Source organism: Oncorhynchus kisutch, linkage group LG30 (genome assembly GCF_002021735.2).
Source record: "Oncorhynchus kisutch isolate 150728-3 linkage group LG30, Okis_V2, whole genome shotgun sequence".
Lineage (NCBI taxonomy): Eukaryota > Metazoa > Chordata > Actinopteri > Salmoniformes > Salmonidae > Oncorhynchus > Oncorhynchus kisutch.
Window position 1 is genome coordinate 28996771 of NC_034203.2, and position 27440 is coordinate 29024210.

Sequence of the window (27440 nt, forward strand, 5' to 3'; positions counted from 1 at the left end):
AACTTTTGACAGGTATATATGATCCATCTGTCAAGGTAGGCTGTGAGTGTGTGTGACAACATCAGTTTGACAACATCAGTGATACTTAAAATATTGAAAGTCATTTATATTTATAATCTGTAACAAACAGGTTCACAATGCAAGCTCTCTCTCTCTCTCTCTCTCTCTCACACACACACACACACACACACACACACACACACACACACACACACACACACACACACACATCTACTCCCTTTCCCTCACTCAGATTTGCTCTCTGCTAATGGGAGGAGCGCAAATGTCCTCTCTCTATAAGAAGTGCCGAACGTACAACAAGGGATTTTATACAGCTACTCAGGAGAAACGAAATGATCTGCCCTGGAGCCGCAGCAAAATGCTGGATGGACACCTACTCCTGGGATGGTTATCGTTCACAGTTATAGTTTACCTTTTCAATTTGCCCGGACCGACAACAGCTTATTTCGGGTAGGCACTGTATCCATCCACATGTTCACGACACTGTCATTGATTAGAGTTTATTACGAGATATCATGTGCTCTTAGAGCAACTTTGATAGAGCGCATAAATTGCTTTACTTATATTAGCATACGGTTCATTCAATTGTTTCTACTTTCGTATCGCGTAAATATGGCATAAGAATGGCACTCTCATTCATCACTGTTGATGTGTCCTCTAGTATTATCAAACGTGGTGCAAATGAATAGGTTAGGCTATTTACTGCATGGTGTCCTTGTAGCTATATTGTGATTTATTTCAAGTATCCGCAACATTGTTGCACAGAACTGTCAGTTCAGAGACACTTGGGTAGCGGAGTAGGCTGTCACTGCGGGTGGTGAGAGCAGGTAGATGTGAGATTAATTAGTCCGCATTGCAGTGGGTTTACAGACCGGTGTAATAGCTCAAGCTACCGAAGTTTTTGGGGTGGGTAATATGCTGTAACATATATATTTTTAAGGGGAGTAGGAGTTGGGATTATCTACAGTAAAATAACCATAATCAGCTGTCTCTGGGCAGGTTTAGACACACAGCATGTATTTGCCTAACACATTCACATGGATCTAATAGGGCTAGTTTTGACAGAACCCTTATGTAAGTGTTGTTCAACAGAAAGTTGATCCCAAAAGCTACTAGTCTTCTGACAGGTATCCTACGCTAAGCCATTGATAGGCCTATCAGGCATATTTGAATGAAAAGTAGCAGAGTAGTGTGATTATTTTGTTGAAGTCGGCTCTGAAAACAGACATGGGGTGAAAGGTGAGTGAAGGCTTCAGTCGCGACAGCTGGTTACAATAAAGCAATGCAGCTCACTTAACCGGTGTCTGAAACGTCTGTTCAGCTTGCATAGAAAACACCCCGTCTAGCATAAACATCGATATAGAGAAAATTCTGGCATATGGTTCGCGCTCCCACTAAGTTTAGAAACAGTTTGAAAGAATGTATCCAGCATTTACAGTTCGTTGCCCAATCTCATGAGATACTATCATATCAAGGACAGTATATATATATTTTTAATTTAATGAACAATTAAACACGTTATTCCCAGGGAACGCCTTCGTTTTTAAGGTGTAGCCTGCTATGACCACCTCAATATATCGAGTCTACTGGCAGCCTTTGTCTTTTCTGATGAATTTCATTAATTAGGATTCAGACTTCCGTGGAAGACCATTAACCTATAGATAGCAAGAAAAGAAATGCAATATCACCTTCAAATCTCTTGTGTGAAGGATACAAGTAGCCTACAGCAGGCATGTTGTAGCTTGGATATGTTATAACACAAAGTTCCTTCCCAGTTGGTGGTTTATATATCACTCATCTATTCTCAGTGGCACCTGCAACCTTACAGCAACTATGAGAGTTCAGTCAGAATCGTAATATTATTTTTAGGGATAATTTATTCTACCATGAACACCAAATCATTCCAATCACATTCTGTCTAAAATATACAAACAATAGATTGTTGATGACAGAAGTAATCACCACCACCTTGTGTTGCAAACAATAGATCTCATGAAGTTGATTTGAGTCATTCACACTAACAAATGTGGACTCCTGGCAGCACTGAAATATTTAGGCTGGTTTAATTGTATTTCAATTGAACCTTTATTTAACTGGGCTTTATAACCTGTATTTAACAAATTGTGGAGTGATTAGAGTGAGTGATAACACCAGCAGTATAGTTCCAGGGGTATCAAATAAATACATGTTTTATTGTCATATACAGAAGATAGGTACAGTGAAATGTGTTATTTTATAGGGTCAGCGATTGTACAGCACCCCTGAAATAAATGAGGGTCAAGTGCCTTTCTCAAGAGCACATCAACAGGTTCTTCATCTTGTCGGCTTGGGTATTCGAACCAGCGACATTTCGGTTACTGGCCCAATGCTCTAACCACTAGGCCACCTGCCGCCTATATACGATAAGGGCATTGTTTAGCTGTGAACCAGTGGGGGGACACAGGGATGGGAGGGGCCCTCCAGGACCCGTTGGACATTATGAAGCTGTAAACTGGTTTGTTATGCCTCAGGGACTGCTGAATTGGGTCTAACCTTCTCTCAGATCTCATATAAGGAAACCAATAAATTAGGAAGGACCGGACAAAGCGGACTAGGGTGGAAGGAAGGAATAGCGCTGTTTGGAAATAATTACTTTTTGGATCACGATCATGGTTTGCATTGCCAGAGGTTGTGTGTTATGATAGGAGTGTCCGTTTAGGTCTAATGTGTCACTCCTGAAAAGGTTATGTCCCCTGACCGGTACAGTATGTTGATAGAGGAAGTTACTATCACCATAAATCCGACATGTTATTACAGATATTAAACACAAGTAACCCCCCTAATGTTAGGGTAACTGTCATTACTTAGTGTTCTTACTGTAAGGTTTAGACCTATGCTAGTTCAGTCTGGACTGTTATGCTGTCTTGAAAATGATACATGTGAGAGTTGTTCAGCAGCCCAGTGGTATAGAAACCACATCATCGCTAAAAGTCACATGTGTATCAAGTGAGCTTTTGAGGTATTCATAGTGGTAGATCATAACCATCCAACAACATAACCATTGGCCCTCAATAACTAACCAGTTGCATGTAATAAGATTGAAGCGCAAAGGGTCCTTTGGTTTGAGGATGTGATGATACTATGAATGAGATGAGTGTCAGTGAATGAATTATCCCTTTAAACCAGAGAACATGAGACAAACAGATGACATAGGTGCCATAGATACACAGAAAATGTTTCTGATACTGCCCCAAAGCCAAACCGACTACCCAGAAACCAGACACCACTGACACTTAGTGCAACACACATGTGCACTTGCCTGCACGCACAAACGCACACACACACAGCAAAACACACACGCACACACACACACACACACAAACACAGCAACAACACACACCCAAGAGTCCACTGTTCGCAAGTCCCTTACTGAGCGTGTTTTATCCTCTCCAGGTATCATCTCAGAGGGGAGCACGTCTGCCCCCTACTGAGACCAATACCAACTTCCTACAGTGAGAAAAGCCTGTTCTGATCAGCCCGCTGGCCTCCTTCCTCCATTCAGACAGTGCCGACTACAGACAGACAGACAGACAGACAGACAGACAGACAGACAGACAGACAGACAGACAGACAGACAGACAGACAGACAGACAGACAGACAGACAGACAGACAGACACACACACACACACACACACACACACACACACACACAGACACACAGACACACACACACACACTGTACCTGGGCTGTCTGACTTTGAGTGGAGTATACATACTAACACACACTTGTTCAAATAAATATCTGCAATGAGCACGAGGACAGCACATCCTCCGGCCTTCTTCCTGGGTACTGATTTACTCAAAATAGATGGTCGATGTTGCATACCCAATTTCCCGAAGTGTGGTGGAGCGTAAGTGTAAAGTAAACACACCGTCTCTGTTGCCCGTAGTCTGCAGCGGCAGAAGGTGGGGTGGGATTCCTAGCGTGGTCAAGCACCCACTCAAATTGTCATCCTTTACCACAAGAATGTGAGCACTCATTTACTTTCCCCCTTTGAGCCTGTTGTGGCAGGTGCTGCTTCTCCCTCACAGCCCAGTATCATTAGGCTTACCATTGGGGAAGTTGGCGGTAGTTTCATTCTCATGCTTAGACAATACTGTACCTTGCTGGAATATTCTTTGTTGGGTTGTATTTTCGAGAAGTGAAGGGAGTGAGATTGTTCACTTAGTTGACCCCAGCTGAAGAGTTCACCTTGAGGAGTTTCAGCAGAATGCTGTTAAACAAGCTAACTTCATTCATTTAAATGCTACTTTTGGCCCATGGAAAGGCCTTTTGTGGTCTTGTAAACTGCATTCAATGCAAGCCTTAAACTGACTCAAACAGACATTTGTTTTGATTTAGTTTACTTGCTGCGGCATATACAGGAATCATACCCACAGCTACGCTACATATGGTGAATTACCAATCACTAAGGCAGGGGTTCCCAACATAGGGGGTGCGGGCGCCAATGTTTCGTGGGGGGGGGGGGGGATTTGAGGATTAAATGTATTTTTAAATGTAATTATTTTTACAATTCACAATTGTTTATACCAATATAAAACGATGCATTAATCCACAATGCTTTAGGCTAGAAACAAACGGTAAATTGCCAGAGGAAGACGTGACTCTGATGCACATGGGAATATCTTTGATTTGTCTCTATGGCTTTCAGAAGCTGAGCTACGACCTTCTAAAGTCGAGGAGTCAAAGAAATTGTTATTTTCTTGGAAAGTAATCCTATACAATGTGTGACTGTCTCTATCAATTAATCTAATCACTTTCTGTAAAAGATAATATGTATAATTAAATTGAGGGTTCATATAAATTATCATCATAAAACATATTTGGTAGCGGAATAACATTTGGTGTCAACTATTTTCCTTATCCATGATGATTATGATTATCTATATATTTTTTATTTATTTAACTAGGCAAGTCAATTAAGAACAAATTCTTATTTACAATGACAGTCTACTCTGGCCAAACCCTAACCCGGACTACAGCTGTGTCACAACCGCCCTATGGGACTCCCAATCACGGGCGGTTGTGATACAGCCGGGAATCAAACCAGGGTCTGTAGTGCTGTCTCTAGCACAGAGATGCAGTGCCTTAGACTGCTACGCTACTCGGGAGCCCTAAATGATTATGATTATGATTATTATTATCATGAAATAGCCTACCTAAAATGTGTCATGAGTCTTGTTAAACTACTGTATAAATGTAGAATTGCAGGAAATTATCTTCAAAACAAAATGTTTCTAAGTTCCTCAAATGAATACAATTAAACTGGTATTGTATTAGTGTGTTTGGGTGACATTTTTTAAATGTGAAAAAGGGGGCCCTGAGGAAAAAGGGTTGGGAACCCCTGCACTAAGGCATCACAATGAGTGTTAATAGGGTTGTTTATTGCTTCGACAGCCTTATGTTCCCTGCCCTCAGTTCCAGCTCCCAAAGGTCATTGTTTTCAGCCACATTATTAAGAGGAAGTCGCAATATGCCTAAAACAACGTAACAAAGCAGATTCATTTGTAGCCTTCAATATACTCACTGTGCTGCTTCTCCACTGTCTCCAGCGTTAATGTTTAGGCTTTAGCTTAGCGTCCTAATACTTGTGGTGGGCGGAAGACCAGGCTCAAACTCTATTTGGTGTGCTTCCAGTGTTGTATGGAGATGAAACAAGAGGTTATAGGCTGCTCAACAGCCAGTCTCCATGTAAACACTTCCCCCTGCTCCCCTCATGTGCGTGCTGCTGCTGGTATACCAGTGGTTTGTGTAAAGATGCAGGGTGATTACCAGTCAATAAGGGTGACTGTGGGCTCAGGGCTGGCGTTGGCGTGGGACTAGGCTGGCAGACAGTGGTGGCGGGCTTCTCATTACAGAAGCCTTAAGCACTGATTAGCCCTGACACTAGGCTAGCTCACAGGCAGGGCGCAGGCAGAGTGGGAAGCGTTGCCTGCCTGGGATAGAGGGATTTCCCAACTTCAGAGGATATCCTGTGGCTGCAGCCACACCTCAAAGGGTATCACTTTACCGTGAGCAAAGAAGATAGGATTCTCTTTTAGCGCTGGCTGCTTGGGGTTAGCTGTGATCACATGGAGTCTGGCTAGTGGTGAGATCACACCACACAAACCTGCTGGAGGCTTAGATTAAACACCCATATGCCCTTTGTGAATACAGAACGAGAGAGAGAGAGAGCTTTGTTATCTTTGTGTTTTTGTCCATCCTGGTATGTTTGGCACAGTATTGTTTCAAGCTCGTCTTATGAGTAAGAGTTTGCACTGTGTAGAGTTAGGTCTATGTCCTCCCACGAAGCATCTGGTGAAAGGGAGCTATGCCCATAGCCACCACAGGGGGGAGCAGCCTCTTTCTGGAGCCCAGGATAGGTCTCATTCAGCACCTTTGAACCCCTTTGTGTAACCTTAGGAGAGTTGGAAATGAGATGTGAAAACAGCCAAATCTAAAAGCACCGGACACTGCTTAAGTACAAATTCAGGATTTTTTTTTTTTGTGGTCAAAATAAATGTAAATGTAAAGTACAAAATGCTGACTTGGATCCACTTGCATGTCCAATGTCACTCAACTCAGCCCACTCACAGCAGGGCCTTGCTGTATTGTTCTGTAGAAATAAGAATTCATTCCACTTAATTTCTCCTTGAATAGCAGGTTAAGGCAGTCTGTCATGGAAATGGTCCCTCTACCAAATGTTGCCTGTTGGAGTGAGATTAGTTATATTTTTGAGTTGAATCATTTGGAGGTTTGCGTACTCACACACACCTTTGTTGTGAAGGTTTTAGTTGATGATGTCTGCAGTGGCCTGGGTAGTGGATAATCTGGATACACTCTGTACAGTATAATGATATGGTTTTACTGTATATGTTGAAGATTACATGGCATTATTGCATTTGGGAAGGTCTTTAAAATATGTGTTGGCCCACTCACATCCGAAGGGCTTAAGGTTCTGGTATCGTCAGCATGCCGAGACCGACCACAGTTAAGAAATATTGTCTTTTAAAAGGAGGGAGTGTTTCCTGCTCCTATCCAGCCTTTACCAGTCAGCTGTGTACTTCATGGCTGGTAGTTTGCAGATATGGAACGGAAAATAATTCTCATTGGTAACAGAAGGTATAGAGTTAGACACATGATGTTCTTTACAGATGGGGCTCGGGACATAGCCTCGACAAGGGAAATTTGCAAAACAGGAAAACCAATATAGAATCATGATGCTTTTAGTGGTCTGGGATTGATGATCTGACGTTAATTAGCAGGATTGCCATGTCATATGTTTTCCGTCCTTAACCACAGGCCAATTTCCTCTTTTACCCAAGTCTGTGGGAGAACGCCTGTGTGTCTGTGTGTGTGTGTGTGTGTGTGTGTGTGTGTGTGTGTGTGTGGCCCTTGTCTCCAGCCAGGATGAGCCAGATTGACAAATGCTTGCTTTGGATTCTGGCTTCGAAAAGTCATCTGTTCTACTCTTCTTACCTCATTTTCAGGTCGTGATGGGTTCAAGGAGGTCGTATGCAGTTACATGCAGTCTTGCCATACAGGCAGGTAGCACAAAGCAGCACATTACCCCATGTTGTCTCTGATCCATAGCTGGAATTCAAATACAAGTCCTTGAGAAATGTTAAGGTCTCGGAATGTTTAGCAAAAACCAAAGTCAGAATCATGAAGTAAATTCATATTTTATTGGGTGATAAATTCTCAGTGTATGTTGATTCTTACCCATATGGAACACCATATGAATCTCATTATGACCTGATTGAATCCAGGTGGATGTACTTAATGTAAAGTGAGCCAAAATTACATCTCTTCAGTTGTAACTAAGAGTTAGTACCTTGATGTTATAACCAGTGTGTAGCTACAGGACGGTAGTTTATCACCTTCATTCATTCATGTTTCTACTTAGGACTGCAGTGCAAACAATATACTGTACCACTACCACCCTTACTGGCTTTACAGCTTGAGTATTGAATTGAGCTTCTGCTGGCTTTCCAGTAATTCTATTTGAATTCCCTGATCGAGAGAGAAGAAAGGAAACCTTGCAATCTCTCAGTAGAAACTGTAAATAACCGTTAATAATGACTAAACTTGTCCAGTCTTTCAGCTGCTAATGCATGGTTGAAAACAGCTACTGTTTTTCTGATAGTGGTTTGACTTTACATGCTTGGATACCCCTTGGAAGTGAAATGCCCACTGTACAGTAAGAGTAAAATAGTAAATGTGTGTGTTACAAATCTAAAATCTGCATAACCAATTAACCATTGTACATAGTATTATCAAAAAGTACACTTTTAAAATACATGGGTTCACTTTCTTTCTTACCAAATAGTGGTGGTCGGATTCTCGTGTGAGCGTGTGTGTGTGAATGGTGTGTGAATGGTGTGTGAATGCGGTGGGTGTGTATGAATGTGTGCCGTGGCTGAACGTGTTAGGTGTGCCGGTCAGTCAGTGTGCTGGTACAGGGGTGCTCTGCGCTGCTCTGTGCCATGGCGTTTGCTAGAACAGGGGAGTCATGTGGACACTGTTGTGGCGCGCCCAATCTGTGCCAGTCACACAGTGACTACAACTGAGCCGCTGACCCTAGGAGCCTTGAGTTCTCACACTGCAGTTAAACCTCTTACCAAACTCCATGGTCTCATTCCCCAACCAACCCCGTACTGTATGCATACAGTACAGACCGCTCCACGGCTACAGAGCCAATAGTTCAGATCAGGGTAGCATTTGGAATAAAAGATTGGGAAATAAGAATCTGCTGATGTATTTCATTTTCTAGATGAAAGACTATAGTTTAGTTGATAATGACTCTGGTAGAGGGTGTGTCCTGACTGCTGTACAGTAGGGCTGGAAGGACAGAGCAGAGCTATGCCCTGTTGAGAATGGAGATGCATGTCCTCCTTTTGACAGACTTAATGACACTGTTTCCATTTCACTTGGAATTTATGCCAGATATGGGGGAAAGAGTAAAAGGTTATTGAGGAGGTAAAGCTAAGATCCGCCATTGGTTGAGAGAGGACTGAGTCATATGGCTATTGCTTCTTAAGGCCTGAGATTGATACTGTACAGTTACATGACACATAACACAACCTCTCTGTGCCAAAACAGACCCATATAACTTTACATTTTAGTAAGTCATTATCGTTTGAAAAATGAACCTTCCCTGAATGGGGAAGATATGATGCCTAGTCTGTTAACACTACAACATCTTGTTCACTAAGTCTTAGAGGGGGGTGAGGGAGGGATGGAGGGAAGTCCCCTATCTTCAACAGCTGACCTATACAGGATGTGACCAAGCATGATGTCATCTCTGTCCCTCTAGTCACCTTCCCAAATGGGACATATCAGAACTGTGACTCAACTTGGGCATTATGATGCAAAGTACGATGACAACAATTACAAAGTAATGTTCATTGGTGGACTTGGTAAAGTTGTTATGAACCATGCGTAGGTCATCTACACCAGTACAGATCAAATGTGGACCTAAACATTTTCAATAACTTGGATACCACAGTCGGAATGTTGGTTTTTCTCTCTTTCACTCGAGCTTCTGTTCAGTCAGTAGTAGTACATAGCCTAGGCAGCAGCCTTGGATTCAGACCAGGCCAGAGGGAGAATACCACACTGACATCCCTACTACCTCTGGCAGGGCCTGGCCCATGAGACACCAGGTGGGACGATGGCTTGTGCCCTCCAGAGGTCACACCTAGCCCAAATGTTCTTTAAAAAGTCCCCCTGTTATCTTTACAATAGCCTGGCTACCACCATAGGGTTAGATCACATTTATACTTTTCTGAGTTGAGCATGGTAGTTTGTCCCTAACAGACAGGGGATAAGGTGAACTACCCCAGGGCTTGTATTTACAAAGAGTCTTGGAGGTCTTAGTGCTGATATAGGATTATATGGACCGGGGGCTGCTTTTTTAATATGGAACCTGGTTCTGTCTGCTTGCCTTGCTCACTTTTCACATGTCTGTCTGTCTGTCTGTCTATCTGTCTGTCTGTCTGTCTGTCTGTCTGTCTGTCTGTCTGTCTGTCTGTCTGTCTGTCTGTCTGTCTGTCTGTCTGTCTGTCTGTCTGTCTGTCTGTCTGTCTGTCTGTCTGTCTGTCTGTCTGTCTGTCTGTCTGTCTGTCTGTCTGTCTGTCTGTCTCTGGTTGGATGCCATTGTTTTGGGTTACCTTTCGAAAGACAGCTGGGTGGTTTGTTTTCTCTGGGAACAGGCTTTGTTTTGAGCCAGCAGCTGGAGGGATTGGCATTCGTTTAGAGTAAATTGGCCTTTGGGGGTAGGTAGGGGTGAGGAGGGCGAGAGGAACGGGGAGAGCAGCCCCGTGAGAGGGGGAGGGAGGGATAGGAGAGGGAAAGCAGAGAGAGAGAGGCAGCGGGAAAGGGGGGAAGAGGAGAGGGAGAAAGGAGGGTAGTGGGGGTAGGGGGGTAGTGAGGGAGAGGGGAGACAGGGAAGGAGAGAGGGAAGACAGGGAGAGAGAGATTGAAGACAGGGATGGAGAGAGAGGAGACAGGGAGAGAGGGAAGACTGGGAGGGAGAGCGGGAAGACAGGGAGGGAGAGAGGGGAGACAGGGAGGGAGAGAGGAGAGATAGGGAGGGAGAGAGGGGAGAGGGAGTTGACCTTAAAGACACCAGACCACAAAACCAGCAAGTTGAGACTGAATGAGAAACTGTAGTTTCTTGCTTTTCTGTTCAGGAGGGTTCAGCCAGGGTTGACTCTTGACTCTTAAAGGTGTTGACTTTACGTAGAAACACACACACACACAGGCACACAAATGCTGCGCACATGCATGCGCAGGTGCGTGAAGCACACAAACACACACAAATGCAGACATGCAAGTATATGCACACACACATGCACACCCACACCTGTTGGTCAAGTGGGATGGAGATGGTGAAAGGGTACACACTAGCTGCACATTTGTCTTAACCTTCAGTAGCCTCTGCTTGATACACACTGACGATACCATACATTAATAACACTTTCCTAATATTAAGTTCCCCCCCCCCGCATAACAGCCTCAATTCGTTGGGGGTGTGGACTCTACAAGGTGTTGAAAGCGTTCCACAGGAATGCTGGCCCATGTTGACTCCAATGCTTCCACAGTTGTGTCAAGTTGGCTGGGTGTGCTTTATTTAACATACAGTATATGCCCCAATTATTTGTACTATTGTGCTCCTCATAAAACTAACTCCCACATGTGTTTATTCTATTGTCTGACATGTCAGCTTTGGTACAAAACATTCAGATTATGATGGGGATTTTATTATTATTTATTTATTATTCCTCGATCCGAGTATGGAGCAAGCAGAGAAATGATTAATACAAATTCAAATATATATTGTTTTATTATGCCCAGCTAACAAGGCCCCTTAATGATGTGAGGCCTGAGGCCTCTTCTGTCTAATGATAAGTCCGCCAGTGTGTGCAACCAGAATAGCCATTGGCGAAAGACAATGGGGACTGTAAATATTGTATTTTCATATTACAGCCAAGTGTAATATGTAATGTACCAAATGCCCATTGGAACTCTCAAAACCACCAATGGTTTGCAGTCTGGAAAAGCATGGATCTGATTGGAGTAGGCTGGTCAGTTATTGTTTTTCTCACTCAGCATCACTAGATGTCAATCAAAGCCAACGTAGCCTGACACTGTTAATGAACAATCTGGAGGTCTAAAAATCAATAGTTATGGTTTTTGTCTTACGTTCATCACTTACTCATGAAGTAGTTCACAACAGCAAGAGCAAATTTGTTATAGAGCAATCAGTTAGTTGCACTGCAGCTCTCTGTGTCACAACATGTGTTTTTATTAGTCCCCTGTGACTGCAGATTTTGTACTGAACTGCCTTTCTGACATACTGATGTTATGAAGTGTGAATGACTCGCCAGCATCTCGGCATGTTTGCATATGTTTGTAATGAACGAGTCATTGCATACTCATCACATACTCATTAGCATGATCAATATTAGACCAAAGGTTATGTGATATCAAGGTTATTATCAAGCTGCCAATATTTGATTATGTTAAATGTTCTTGTACTACCCCTTCACATGTAACCCTTAATAACCTTTCATAAACGCTTCATAAACCCCAGACGAAGAGTGACATTAACAGACATATTATCAACCAGTGCAGCAGCAGTCCAGGACAGGGTCATGGTAGGTGCTCTGACACGAAGCCAGAAGGGTGATGACGGCAAAGTTTAGTCTGAATAAATGATTTCCTCCAGGGATCCAGGGCTGTGTGGCTACACACACACACACACACACACACACTGCGTAATGAGTCGTTTTCACTCAGCCATCCTGTGCATTGGAGAATGTATATAAAGTAAATGTCACGGGCAATGGGGAGTGTTGACAGGTGGAGAGAAAGGCCTAAACAAACTCCACCGTTAAAGGCACAGGCAGGGAGGAAGAAGGCAAGGTAACTAGTGAGATTAGCCTTGTTTGAAGCCTCGGTCGACGATGTCTGTGTGTGAGTGAGGAGTGTATGAGTGAGTGAATGAGTGAGTGTTAGGAAAAAGCAAAGCTGAGCAAACAGCAGTAAGAATCCTACCTCACGTAGGATAATAGTGAACTTTATTATGTCTCTGTTGGTGTTATGTTCCATGTGTGTTGCTGGGCCAACACCTCAAACAGAAACAGCCTCTGAAAACAGTTCATGATAGAAAAACACAGGCCTACATGCTCTTACATTCTAATGGGTACGACCTAGACCTAGCAGCAGTAGCTCACTACACTGCAAACTATACCTCCTTGTTAACATATACCTCACCCTCTTACCATGTACACCCTGTCGTTTTGTTTGTTTGTTATGTTTAAGGATCATAGATATTGAGATATTGTTGTTGGGCAGTGCTTTCCATTATTCCTACTCAGAACATGTGAACTCCTGTGTTCCCAGAAACAGAAAAATGACTTTCAGACCAAAGATCTTGCAAGATCAGTTTCTGGAGTGCTACTGTATGTGCACCAATACTCTTCTTTTCGACTCCATCCTTTGTTCTAAGTGAGTTAAAATGAGTTCACGCTGCAGTGTGTGACACTGGGCTCTGCAAAACCCAGCATCATCTGTGTGTTGCATTGGGTTTCCTATAGGTCACATTATGGAGGTAAAGTGATCTTTAAAGTGATCTTTAGCTAGTTTGCCTGTACGGCTTTTGGTTCTCCTTCTTTGTCTAACACCTCTTCGAATGTGCTTGTTAGGCAACACGCAGCAGCACAATTCAAAGTAACATGACCACCATAGTGCATGTTGAGGATAGCTCTAAGAAGTAATCAGTGTTTTAAAACCTAATCCGATAGCCTCCTATCAGCTCCTCCTGTAGATATCAGAAATGGAACTGGAATTAAAGCACATCTGTGTTAGCATTTGAATGTACACTGGTCTGACACATAGCGGAAACATGGACTAGAGGAGCCACAGTAGCTTCTTCTCGCAAGACCTGACGTGTTTCTCCATTTTCTCAAATCTCTCCTCCTATCCGCACTTTGCCCCCCAGCCTTCTTGGTAACTGGATAAAAACATGCCTTCGTGTGGAAGTCAGTCACAGCTAGGCAGGCAAAGCAGTAGCCCAAAGAATCAGTGTTGTCTCTTGCCTCCCTCCAGCTTCAGAATTTCTTTGTGTCTCAGATAGACACACAGGCAAGCAGACAGATGGACAGACTGACGGACAGATAGACAGACGTCACAGCACACAGACACTTTTGAGGAATTACATTTTATTTGACTCTTGTCTTGGATAGCCGCAGGGCCACGCAGGCAACCAGCCAGGCATCTGTGCTCTATGGAGAGTTAACACTGAGGAGACTGTGATAGTTACAGTAGTGGTTGAGGCTCCTGATGTGTGTCGTGTCCACTAAGGAATGTAACATGTCATGAAGACTGTGGAGTTTCACCACTGCTGTTATTAGTACTAATGGCACACCCATGTATAGTTTAGCACAACCGGTAGCAAACGGTCTGGAGTTATGCCATGAGCAACCATTGTGCCTAACATAATTTAATTGCTGTGTACGGTACATTAGAAAGGCTATACGTTTCTTTTGTTCTTACAGACTTTAGGAGCGTGATGCTTACATCTGTCAAATCTCTAGGAATTGTTCTTTTTTTTCCCTAAAAACAGGTACTTCATTTACTGAGACTGTCAAGTTCATGAATAATCGGTTCCACTTTGTATCTCCTGGGCAACATCGCTTATTTAATTCCTTCAGCGATATCTAAGTTCAGTGAAGTTGGTATATTATTACGTTTCGGGCATACCGTTGGAGTGGGAAGTTTACATACACCTTAGCTAAATACATTTAAACTCAGTTTTTCACAATTCCTGACATTTAATCCTAGTAAAAATTCCCTGTCTTAGGTCAGTTAGGATCACTACTTTATTTTAAGAATGTGAAATGTCACAATAATAGCAGAGAGAATGATTTATTTCAGCTTATATTTCTTTCATCACATTCCCAGTTGATGAGAAGTTTACATACACGCAATTAATATTTGGTAGCACACATTTAAATGGTTTAACTTGGGTCAAATGTTTTGGGTAGCCTTCCACAAGTTTTCCACAATAAGTTGGGTGAATTTTGGCCCATTCCTCCTGACAGAGCTGGTGTAACTGAGTCAGGTTTGTAGGCCTCCTTTCTCACACACACTTTTTCAGTTCTGCCCACATATTTCTATAGGATTAAGGTCGGGCCTTTGTGATGGCCATTCCAATACCTTGACTTTGTTGTCCTTAAGTCATTTTGCCACAACTTTGGAAGTATGCTTGGGGTCATTGTCCATTTAGAAGACCCATTTGCGACCAAGCTTTAACTTCCTGACTGATTTCTGGAGATGTTGCGTCAACATAATTGTCCTGCCTCATAATGCCATCTATTTTGTGAAGTGCACCAGTCCCTCCTGCAGCAAAGCACCCCCACAACATGATGCTGCCACCCCTGTGCTTCGTGGTTGGGATGGTGTTCTTCGGCTTGCAAGCCATCCCCTTTTTCCTCCAAACATAACGATGGTCATTATGGCCAAGCAGTTCTACTTTTGTTTCACCAGACCAGAGGACATTTCTCCAAAAAGTACGATCTTTGTCCCCATGTGCAGTTGCAAACCGTAGTCTGGCTTTTTTATGGCGGTTTTGGAGCAGTGGCTTCTTCCTTGCTGAGCGGCTTTCAGGTTATGTCGATATAGGACTTGTTTTACTGTGGATATAGATACTTTTGTACCTGTTTCCTCCAGCATCTTCACAAAGTCCTTTGCTGTTGTTCTGGAATTGATTTTCACTTTTTGCACCAAAGTATGTACATCTCTAGGAGACAGAATGCGTCTCCTTCTTGAGCGTTATGACGGCTGCGTGGTCCCATGGTGTTTATACTTGCGTACGATTGTTTGTACAGATGAACGCGGTACCTTAAGGTGTTTGGAAATCGCTCCCAAAGATGAACCAGACTTGTGGAGGTCTACATTTTTTTATTTTCCCATGATGTCAAGCAAAGAGGCACTCATTTTGAAGGTAGGCCTTGAAGTACATCCACAGGTACATCTCAAATTGACTCAAATAATGTAAATTAATCCATTCTCTTGGCTCTCCTGATGACATGTAGAAATGAATTAAGCAGGTACTCTAAATGGTGTTGACATCATTCAAATATTGAGCCTCAGCCCACTGCAGAAGTGTTGTGGAAATGTTGTCAATGTACACATTTATCAACAGGAGTTGATAAGTTATTTATTTTCTCCTCACTGTGTTGTAGACGTACATTAGTGGATACACATAGTATCAACATGAATAACAATTAAGATTAATAAAGATAGCATTTGTATCTCTACACGTACGGTACATAATGAGGCACAGTCAGGCCAGACTATCCGACTATGCACTTAAGCTCTTTTACTACCTAAAGGAGAACAATTTCTGTCAAGACACAGCTTGTAAGGTTTCCATTAGAAAAATTCATAGTTGTCAGACAAGTTAGGAAAGGCAAACATGTTTTGAAAAAAAAGAGATAGGAGCCATTTGACCTGATCTGAATACACTAATCGCAAAACCTGCCCTTTATCCCACTGGACTGTTGAGATCATGTTCTTCATATGGGGCATGCCATGTACATAGTAGGTTATGAAAGCACCCTATAGTATTCCACAGAAAATGTGTAATAACATGCTAATAACGTAAGCTAACATAGGCTTAACATAATAGGATATTGGTATGCAGTATGACTATGTGACCATATTTCTCATGGTTTTAGACTCCAGGGGAAACACGTCACAATCAGTTATTATCAGTTTTGAAAGATTTCTCTCTCTGTGTGTTACATGACCTCTGTGACTTCTTCATTGAGGCCGTTTGGCTCTGAATGACTGAAGTCAAATGAGGTCATAAAGTGAACATGTAGCACAATTGACTGAAGGAGTACACAGAGATGTACACAGATGACAGAAGTACCCAGTAACTCTAAGAGATACAGACTGTGAATCAATCAGTGTTCACATTCGCTGCAACATGGTCTATGCCTGGGACATCTGGAAGGAATCTCTATGGCCGTGACTTTGGTTAATAGTTGTACCCAAATGACTCATGGGCTGGAAATTGAATTGAATAGGTTTCTGGTTCATTGGCATCAGGAACACGCTAGCTAAATGCTAATAGTGGCTGACTGGCTGGCTGGCTGGCTGGCAGGCTGGCTGTGTCTTGCTCACTCTCTCTCTCATTAGCTTGTGTCCTACTCTTATAGACCAGGACGGAATCTTTCCTCACTGAAGAGTTACTGTACGGTTCACTTGTCATAGTTACTCATTAGACTAGCTATTGCCTCCTGTTCTGCCCATGTGACTGGTGATGTCTGCATTGAACTCTCATTGTGTGAACTCTCATTGTGTGAACTCTCATGGTTCAATCAGTTCATTGTTTTGTGAATGAGATCAGAACTGTGTCATCCAAATCTGACACACCAGATTCACTTGAACATGACAAGGTAACTAAAATAGGATCCTGTCCTCAGCTTTCTGTCTGGTGACATGCTAAACCCATTAGATAAAATAAACCTCTGCTGTTTTATTGAGATTGATGGAAGGGAAGTTCACTCAAGGCCCATTGCTAAATGCCAACATTTTGATGGCAGAGGCCAGAGACAGGTCACCGTATGGCACTGAGCAGAGCACTGAAGTTATATTGAGGAGACAAGAAGAAAAACAACCTCTCCTTGTCACCTCCAGAGTAAATCTAATATGTTTATCCCCTGTTGATGTCTGTTGTCAGGACAACCCCAGATTGTTGTCAAATATAGCAGGTGTCAATATTAGCAGGGAAACATTGACATTGTAAAGGCATTAAACTCTTTCAGTAATGGCATATTATGTGCCTGGGTCCGTTGTAGGAGTCTGTTTGTGAATTCTTCTGTAAATCCATTTCTGTTTCTCTTTCACTTTAACGGTGTAAAAGTGGCCCTGAAATTGCACATAATGAACATCTACCCTGCCAATTCTGTCAGATGGTGTGACCAACATGGTCACAGACTGACAGTCATGTCCCCTGCGTCTCTGTGTGAAAGTAATGCTCTGCTTTGCCTATTCGTCACAACCTCAGAACGCTGGTCAGTCGGGGAGGATTTTGCCAGCTATGCGGCAGACCCCGGGCTAGCTTGTGTGTTTTATATACGCTTCCTTTAAATAAACTGACGAAAGGAGTGCAACTCTACCACATGTTCTCCTATACCGTGTTTAGAAACAAAGCTTAGCCTCATTATATTTCAAATGAATTGCAGCTTTAGGGTCCTGAACACTGGAAGTTTGTATGAGGATTCTATAATGAGGCTGTAAAGCCTGCTGTGTGATCATGTTTAAATCTATACACCGCTGGTTGCCGTGAGTGACAGTCATTAGTCTCTGGGATATGATAGGTCTCCATTGGTTGGCTACTGTTTAGCATGCCTGTGGTGTGACGGTCAAATTGACTGTGTGGGACCATTGTTTTAAATCTGTCATATCATGTCCTTTAACCACTCTGTATCAATCTATCTAGCTAGCCAGCGATGTTATGACTAGCGACCTTATTGGTAGCTACCCTGAAAGAGAGAAATCAGCACAGAACGTTCTTTAGCTGCTGAGAATGTGCTATATACACAGACATGGTGAATGTTGATCTCAATCTCCAGAAAACATTGCATTCCCCGGAACATTAACCATTGTACTCAAATGCAACCTTCAAAAAATGGCAGCTGAAATCCCTCGAACATTAACCAGCTCTGACTTAGACCATAAAGGTCAGCCTTCTATATCTGGGACTTAGCATACTATTTTATTGACATTTCCAGTCCACAGTACTGACTGAGTGTTCCGTAGTTGATTTTTCATTCTCCGATCCCTCCTAATGGTGTGTTACAGTACAACATTTCCCTCTCTTCCCCCAGATTGACAGGTAATGCCTGGAATAAACTTGAGGAAGGCCCTTGGGTCAAAGCGTTGCCAGCAGGAGCACAGCAGGAGCATCTGACAGTATCTAACGGGTATCTCTCTCTGTCTCCCCAGACTGACAGGTAATGAACCCCTGTCCATCCTACCTCTGAGCTCCCAACCCGAGGAGAACGTGGGCAGGGCCCACTACAAGCTGTGCGACCGGCTCAAACTGGAGAAAAAGCAGAGGCGGATGTGTCGACGAGACCCGGGTGTGGCCGAGACCCTCATGGAGGCCATCAGCATGAGCGCCCTGGAGTGCCAGTACCAGTTCCGCTTCGAGAGGTGGAACTGCTCTTTAGAGGGCCGCTACAGAGCCAACATTTTAAAGAGAGGTAGGGAAAGAAAAGCTTCTCAACTTCATATATCAGTATACATGTAATATGTTCTGAGTTAAACTTTTTCAGCATGCAGATAACTCATGTTCATGGGTGGAGGGGGAGAGACATTTTTGCAATTTATGCTGCCATCATTGAATGGTATAACATTGAATGGCCATAGTAGACAGTACAGTAGAGTGTTGTAGGTTATTTTTAATGTGATGTCAACATTCAATGGCTTATCTTGACGCTGGTAGCTTATAACTGATATCTGATTCTTCCCCTTGCTCCATATCTCTCTCCAGGTTTTAAGGAGACAGCCTTCCTGTATGCCGTCTCCTCAGCAGGCTTGACTCACGCCATGGCCAAGGCGTGTAGCGCCGGGCGGATGGAGCGGTGCACCTGTGATGAAGCACCAGACCTGGAGAACCGCAAGGCCTGGCAGTGGGGCGGCTGTGGAGACAACCTGAAGTACAGCAACAAGTTTGTCAAGGACTTCCTGGGCAAACGCTCCAACAAGGACCTGCGTGCCCGCGTGGACATGCACAACACTAATGTGGGCATGAAGGTGAGTGTAGAGTGGAGCCGTGTTGGATGATGCAGTGCATTTGATATTGTTGATTCGTGTGATGGGACCACAACTCACAACTCGTCACCACTGTTGCTGTAAAAAGGACTATATGAATAGTTGATGGTTGATTGACTGATTGACTGGTTGATTGAGTGATTTAGTTATTGATTGATTGATAGTGGAGTTTGATATATCTAGGCCTTGTAGAGCTACTGAATGCGTTGCCCTCTCTTGAGATAGTTGAGTTCTATGGGCGTATTCTAGGGTGAATATATTCTCCTACATACACATCTCTACATATATAATGTTGGGTTGTTAAATTATTGTTCTCTAAGTTGACATCAGTCAAAAAGACACAGCAAAATTACCAGAACCAGTGAAAATGACCAGATAGGAATTTAATGTGACCACGAGAGGAATAACAATGACAGAGTTTTTATGACTACATTCCAGTGGTCAACAGAGAAACATTTACCCACATGCTGTGGTTATTAAACACATACTATAGATTCTAAAGCACCCACTTAATAGGAAGATAAAAGGCCAGCCTAAATCACTTAAATTGACTGCTAAATTCAGTCAAATAAGATAACTCTCATTTATCAACCTTTGGTTCTCCTTCTCAAATTAGAGAGATAATAGCCTTGGCGGGAGTAGACAATTGTTTGTGGTGAGGGAACGAGGGTTTGGTTTTTCAGCTTGGATGTGATTTTAATAGTAAAATCAAAAAGAAGAGAGAATGGTCTTAAATTGTCAAGCCAAAGCAAAGTCAAGGTCCTGGCATCCGCTAGCTTTACTCAGATTTTCTCATATTGTGGCCATTTTCATTTTAGTATGAATTTAAATTATAGCAGAAGCACACTTCCCCAATTGTTAGCAGACAGAAAGCTCTCCCCAAAGACCCATGGTGTGCTCTTCCTCTTCAACTCGGCTCTCCAAATCCATTCTCTCAGGACATTTGATTTGTGATAAAAGATTTACAACGCTGTTTTCGTTCAGGTTTTTTCTTATTTGCACATGTAGTGAGGTGTACCACGTCCCATATGAAGCACAAACCTTGGAATGTGCTAGGCTATGCATCCCTAGAACAGTTTAAAGCTGACATCTCAAATGTTCCTGAACTGAACTGCAAGTGTGGCGAATATGCACCACGTCTTTCTTATCCCCCAAGCTGTTTCCCAGTGTGTGAGAACAGAACCGGAGAGAAACTGTCTGTCCAGTCCAAGCCTCCTTTTGAGAATATGCATTATGGATTTTCACACAACTTTTTTATGTTGTGGTCAGTTGATGCTGACTGAGCTGTACACAAATTAACCATTGCCTGCCACAGAGAGTTCAAGCTATGTCGCAACGTGTACTATTTACTGTTGTGCTGTATTTGACCAAGCAACAACCCTTTCACTCCTGAAAATGTTCCTTTGTCGAACATTAACGGTCAGAAGTGGTCTCTCAAGTTGAACTGAATCCATATTCCATGCCATCTGTTGAAGAGATCCCATTATATGCATTTTGAGAAATCTTCGGGCCTCAACATATTTGACGTAAAATAGATTTGTTTAGCTTTCCACGTGCTGGCCTAACTGCAGTATTATGGAGTTGGCCTGGTGAAAGAGATGGACCTGTCTCCCAAGAACAGGGGCCAGGTTCTGGGTATCCTGTCTCCTTCTTTCCCATGGCTGTGGAATTCAAGGGATCTTTTCTTCAGAAAAAGTGCCTCAGCTATGTCCTCTACTTACTACTAGTAATAACCATGAGGACTTTAAGCAAACTCGATTACGCAATATTATCATAACAGTATGTATCGTCACTCCCACCCACAAAGATTCTCTTTTAAATTATTGCTTATAGTGTACCACATGTTTTGGTATTTGGTTGGGAAGTGACGTCAGTGTGACAATGTTGTCATGTAAATTGTTATTATGTTAATGACAGTTTATCACCAATAAGTAGTGCCTCTAGATAATCTAACTCTGTGGTGGGAGTATCAGCAGAAAATATCATTATGGCCTCGGTGCTCATTACATTTTAATACATTGAAGTCCCGTGTATGATATGAGTAAAGTCTTCATATTGGAGGTTATTAATTATGATATTAGGACGTATTACATAGACCCATTGTGCTGTAGAAAGTACAGGGGAGTGTCTCTGTAGTTTTCTTCTTCTTTGAAACATTGCTTACTATACAAAGTATAAAGTCGGTCAAAGTTGATTTTATGTTGTTCTCAGGCTGTCCCTTTGATCCCCTGTGGTGGCTGACTGTCTGTATGTTCCTCTCCTCTCCCACCACCAGGTGATCAAAGCCGGGGTAGAGACTACCTGCAAATGCCATGGCGTCTCAGGCTCCTGCACCGTCCAGACATGCTGGAGGCAGCTCTCGCCCTTCCATGAGATCGGCAAGCAGCTGAAACAGCGCTACGAGGCCTCTCTGAAGGTGGGCAGCTCCACCAATGAGGCCACGGGGGAGGGGGAGATCTCCCAGGCCCGGCCCCAGCAACAGCCCTTACCAGGCCCCAGCAATGACCCAATCCCACGCACCATGGACCTGCTCCACATCGAGGACTCGCCCAGCTTCTGCCGGCCCAGCAAGTACTCGCCAGGCACCTCGGCCAGGAAGTGCTACAAGGACAAGAACTGCGACGCCATCTGCTGCGGCAGGGGCCACAATACCCAGAGCCGCGTGGTGACCCGGCCATGCCAGTGTCAGGTGCGCTGGTGCTGCTACGTCGAATGCAAGCAGTGCACGCAGAGAGAGGAGGTCTACACCTGTAAAGGGTAGCCCAGTCTTAGAGGAGAGAGCAAGACAATGGAGTTGGAGGACCTTTATAAGCACTTTGAGGGATTTTCTGTCGTGTGGGTTTGGTTCTAATGCCCTGTGGCCCCAGCCAATGGGGGTTGGGGTTGCAGCAGGAGATTGGCCTTGTCTGACAACCGGGTCAACACGTGTCTCATGCTTTCTGGTTGCAGAGTTAGAGCCTTGGATAAAGGCTACCTCGCCTATTCAACATCCAGTCAGATGTGTCAGTGAGAAAACGCAGCACTTGGCAGCTGTCTCCGGCTAGCATGCTGTTAATGAGGATCCAATAGAATGACTGTAATGGTAAAAGACTGGCTTTTGGGCCTTTCCCAATGTAGAAATGTGTGTGTTGGCGGCGAGTGAGGGTGCAGGGGAGTCAAATGACAACTCATATGGCAATCATGGCAACCATATTCTGAAACTGTTAAGAAGACAGGGTGTAAGATTTATTATACGCACACATATTTACACTCACACACCAATGTGTGTATGCATATGTATGTAAATAAATTAAATTGTATTATAATGATATTATATACACTTGCCACTTCTCTGAATATGTTTAAACAAACCACTAACTACAGAAATGTATTGTTGTTTGTGTGTTCTCGCTCTCTTTTGCTTTATAATTTCTTTTGACAAGGCCCTTTGGAAAGCAGCACATTTGTGTCCTTTGTGTCTCTCTGTGGATCATTTATGGACCCTTTGGGACTACTCCTTCCCGAGGAGAGGAAACACGCTCATTTGTCTTTGATTCTTTTTCGCTAGAGTGAAATTGTTGGTGAATACATTTCTGAGTACAGAAATGTCTTTTTTTTTGCCAGTAATTTTAGGCTACTTTTGGGCGAACTCAACTAATGTTCAGGGAATAACTGAAACCACTATACTTATTTAGAAAGACTAAAAAGAAAAACTGAAAATCTGCATGTAATTGAAAGTTCAATGAGAGAATGGCCTTGCTTTTCTGAGTCTAGTGTCTATTACTGTCACCATGACAACAGGAGACTGACCACTTGACCAGTAGAGAATGCATCTTCCAATCAGCTGACTAATGCTAAGTAATAGCAACCCAACTATGTCACCTTGCTTCTTGGTACTTAGTTAGCACTCTGTTTAAAAAGGAAAAGCCAATCTTGCTAGTAATACTACTATAAAGTAAAGAAAACAGCAAACTATGGGTACAGGAGAAATGTAACCCCTATTTCTATACATACACTCTCATATCCTTCCTTCCTCTCTCTAGAGTGCACCATTTGATTGACAAGGATAAATGGTTGAGGTTGAAAATGAACAGTATTATGCTATGGAAACTAAAATCCATCTTGACATGTCTGCAAAATGGCTTCAAAATTAACACCGTGAGGCAAATGCGGTCTTTTACAGATAGTCCTGCTGAAGCTTAAGGTGTATTATGGTGACAAAATGTGTTTGCGACAACAAAGCAAATGTATGCTCTAGCTGTAGCCTATGCATTTTTTATCCATTGTTTGGGGCATAGCTAACAGAACTCTGTGACTGCAAAGGTACAATCTCCTTTTGTGTTGTTTTGACAGTCATTTTCTTTAAGGCAGGTTACCATTATGTTGTACAGTAAGATTTGTATGACTAACATTTAATATTGGATGTTTGAAGTTTAAAATGACTGGTGGCAAAGGCAGAGCCAACCCTGTAAACAGCTACAATAACTCGTCAGATGCAAAGTCATCTTTAGATTCCCTTTAGGTATACCGTCTTTGCCTTGTTTTAAGTGGGTGAGAATGAACTACTGAGTGAGGAACCCAACATTGTAAGATAGCCCCATTTACGCACTGAAGCCCCAGAAGCCCTTTATAATTTGCCTTTAAAGTATTTAAAGACCTTGTATTTATGAATATATACAGTGCAGATGTTTTTGTTTATTGTAAAAAGCAGTGGTTTATTCTCCTGTGGTATAGAGACAAGAATGAGGCACATCGTACAATCTCACAGACAATTAAAGAGGAAGTTGGTAGCAATAAGGAGGTTAGGACCAAGACATTTGATGCTGGGAAGGCAAGTGGTAAAATATAAAATATAAGGCTAAACCATGAATATGGTTGCTGCTGTAAACTTTTGATTGTAAGTGATCATCAGTAAGTGAAAAACAAGTGCCAAACGAGTACCAACATTAGTAAATAGCATGCCAATACTCTCGAAAATAGCTTTGACCACCGACTATGAAAGATAGACTACAGTTCGCCCACAGTTTTAAATCAGTGACGCTCACAGGATTTCTATCTGATTTGACCCACCATGATTTATCCAGAAAAAGCAGCATGCTCTCAGAAGGGAGTCTAGCCTAACGAAGGTTGGTTGGTTCATCCTCTAGAGCTGAATTCCAAACATTTTGAAAATGAGGAGACATGCCAAATAAAGAATGGTCAAAACATATTCATAGAACTTTGCACGCTACATGGAAACCATAATGGCTCTGCTGAAAGCCTGAGCATAAATGCCTGCTTCCCACAGCTTCCACACTCCCCTGCCCAAGACTGTGGTTCTCTACAGTGGTCATTTATTGAATGGATACAAATGGTCAACAGAGTCATGGAGAGAGGAATACAGTATGCACATTGCATGTATTTTGTATGTTTTATATTCTACTTTTTTCAAGACAAAGGACAGCATGATAAAATGGTTGTTCTTCAATGTCATTGTCTTAGTCCTTCATATTCTATTTTTGAACTCATAGCTCTGCACTGTGTAGTTGTCAGAGGATCATGTATAAAAAAATCTATTTTATAGGAAAAATGAAAATAAAAGAAAGATAAATTATTTTAAAATATATTATGAGCATGTGTTCAATGTAAATAACATTAAGTCAATACTGATTTTATATACTTGTATTTTTTACTCAGTTTATTTTCTTGAGGCTTGTATGGGGTTTTGGCTTCTTTGCGGTGGAGGCTTCAAGAGACAGTGAATACTGTAAAGTCAGCATAATTGTTCTTAAAGATAACTCTAACATTTGCCGTTCCTAAGCACAAAACAAATCCTAACAAATTTAGAAAATCAACAATTCTCTTCCCTTTTTCAACTGTTTTATATACAGTACAACACATCGAAAGGCAACTCTAAAGGCTATTAAATGGATCATGATCAGCTGTTTTATGTAATTGACATTGCACAATACTACACAAGTATTTTTGTAGCATCCCGATTTGTAGCATGACCCATTTGTTTGAGGGGTTGGTGAGGGGTATATGAGTTCTGTCTGTACCCAGTAACATAGCCATCTGTGCAGAAAAACACACTGACCAAACACAAAGTAGTATTGGTGCGAACTCATTCAACTTTTGGTATACTCTGATGTTCTTGCAAAGGATCACAACAAATGATATTTAGAGGGTCACAATCACCGTGTACATTTTTGTTAGGATTTGTGCTGTGCTTGCTAATAACAAAACAAACATGTATTACCCTTTGTGATAATACTATACCAACAAAGCTTTGTCCATGTTCACTTATTCATGTCTTATGGGAACGTAAATTATTTTCCTCTACCTCATGTGTATAGCTTGTAGGTATAAACAGATCACGAATGACTGGTAAGAATGTATTTAAGTTATTTAACATCTTTGTAAAAACAAAGGCAAGAAAATCTGAAATAATAAATTAATTTTTAAATTATTTTAATGTTTGGTCTCATTCATACCCAGTGGTTATTTAGCTATTGCTAATTGGAGCTTGGTCCGAGTCTAAGTAAGCAAACAGTAAAAGTTCTACAACACTAATAATCCATATTTCTTTCTCCCCATAACTCAAAGCACCTTTTTGTATGTATGTATTTGTTTTATTTAACCAGGGAAGTCAATTAAGATCAAATTCTTCATTACAATGATGGCCTGGCAAAAGGCAAAAGGCTTCCTATGGGGATGGGGCTGGGATAAGAAACTATGTAAGACAAAATGGACAACACAGACAGAAGACACTGGCAACAGCAAAAATACAACAGCAACCAAACAGTAGATGTGTGTGTGTGTATGTGCCGGCATGTGCAATGGTGTAAAGTACTTAAGTAAAAAATACTTTAAAGTACTACTTAAGTATTTTTGGGGGGTATCTGTACTTTACTATTTATATTTTTTACTTTTACTCCACTATATCCCTAAAGAAAATAATGTACTTTTTACTCCTTACATTTTCCCTGACACCCAAAGTACTTGTTACATTTGGAATGCTTAGCAGGACAGGAACATTGTCTAATTCACACACTTATCAAGATAACATCCCAGGTCATCCCTACTGCCTCTGATCTGGCAGGCTCACTAAACCCAAATTCTTTGTTTGTAAATTATGTCTGAGTGTTGAAGTGTGCCCCTGGCTATCAGTAAATAAATAAATAAACAAGAAAATCGGGCTGTCTTTTTTGCTTAATAATATAAGGAATTCGAAAATATTTTGTTTTACTTTTACTTTTGATAGTTAAGTATATTTTAGCGATTACATTTACTTTTGATACTTGTATGTATTGCAAATATTTTTTGACTTTTACTCAATTAGTATTTTACTGGGTGACTTTCACTTTTACAGTTGAAGTCGGAAGTTTACACACCTTAGCCAAATACATTTAAACTCAGTTTTTCACAATTCCTGACATTTAATCCAAGTAAAAATGCCCTCTCTTAAGTCAGTTAGGATCACCACTTTATTTTAAGAATGTGAAATGTAAGAATAATATTAGAGAGAATGATTTATTTCAGCTTTTCGGTCTTTCATCACATTCCCAGTGGATCAGAAGTTTACATACACTCAATTAGTACTCGGTAGCATTGCATTTACATTGTTTAACTTGGGTCAATGTTTCAGGTAGCCTTCCACAAGCTTCCCACAATAGGTTTGTAACTGAGTTAGGTTTGTAGCCCTCCTTTCTCGCACACACTTTTCAATTCTGCCCACAAATTATCTATAAGATTGAGGTCTGGGCTTTGTGATGGCCACTCCAATACCTTGACTTTGTTGACCCACTGGAATTGTGATGCAGTGAATTATAAGTTAAATAATGTGCCTGTAAACAATTGTTGGAAAAATGTATTGTGTCATGCACAAAGTAGATGTCCTAACCGACTTGCCAAAACTATAGTTTGTTAACAAGAAATGTGTGGAGTGGTTGAAAAACGAGTTTTAATGACTCCAATATCCTCTCTGAACGACCCATCCCGGATCTGGTATAATTGTCATCAGCAACACTGAATGGCATAGCGCCACAGTCAAATAATATTACTAGAAAATATTCATATTCATGA

At 42.0% G+C, this 27440-nt stretch overlaps 1 protein-coding gene across 1 annotated transcript; it reads left to right on the forward strand.

Annotated features, from left to right (window-relative positions):
- Positions 1-253: 253 nt before the first annotated feature.
- Positions 254-25824, forward strand: wnt9a (wingless-type MMTV integration site family, member 9A). Its single transcript, XM_020467664.2, has 4 exons — positions 254-471; positions 18567-18826; positions 19117-19379; positions 21673-25824. Exons 1-4 carry the CDS (start codon positions 269-271, stop codon positions 22156-22158), a joined length of 1212 nt encoding a protein of 403 aa, XP_020323253.2. The 5' UTR covers positions 254-268; the 3' UTR covers positions 22159-25824.
- Positions 25825-27440: the final 1616 nt, after the last annotated feature.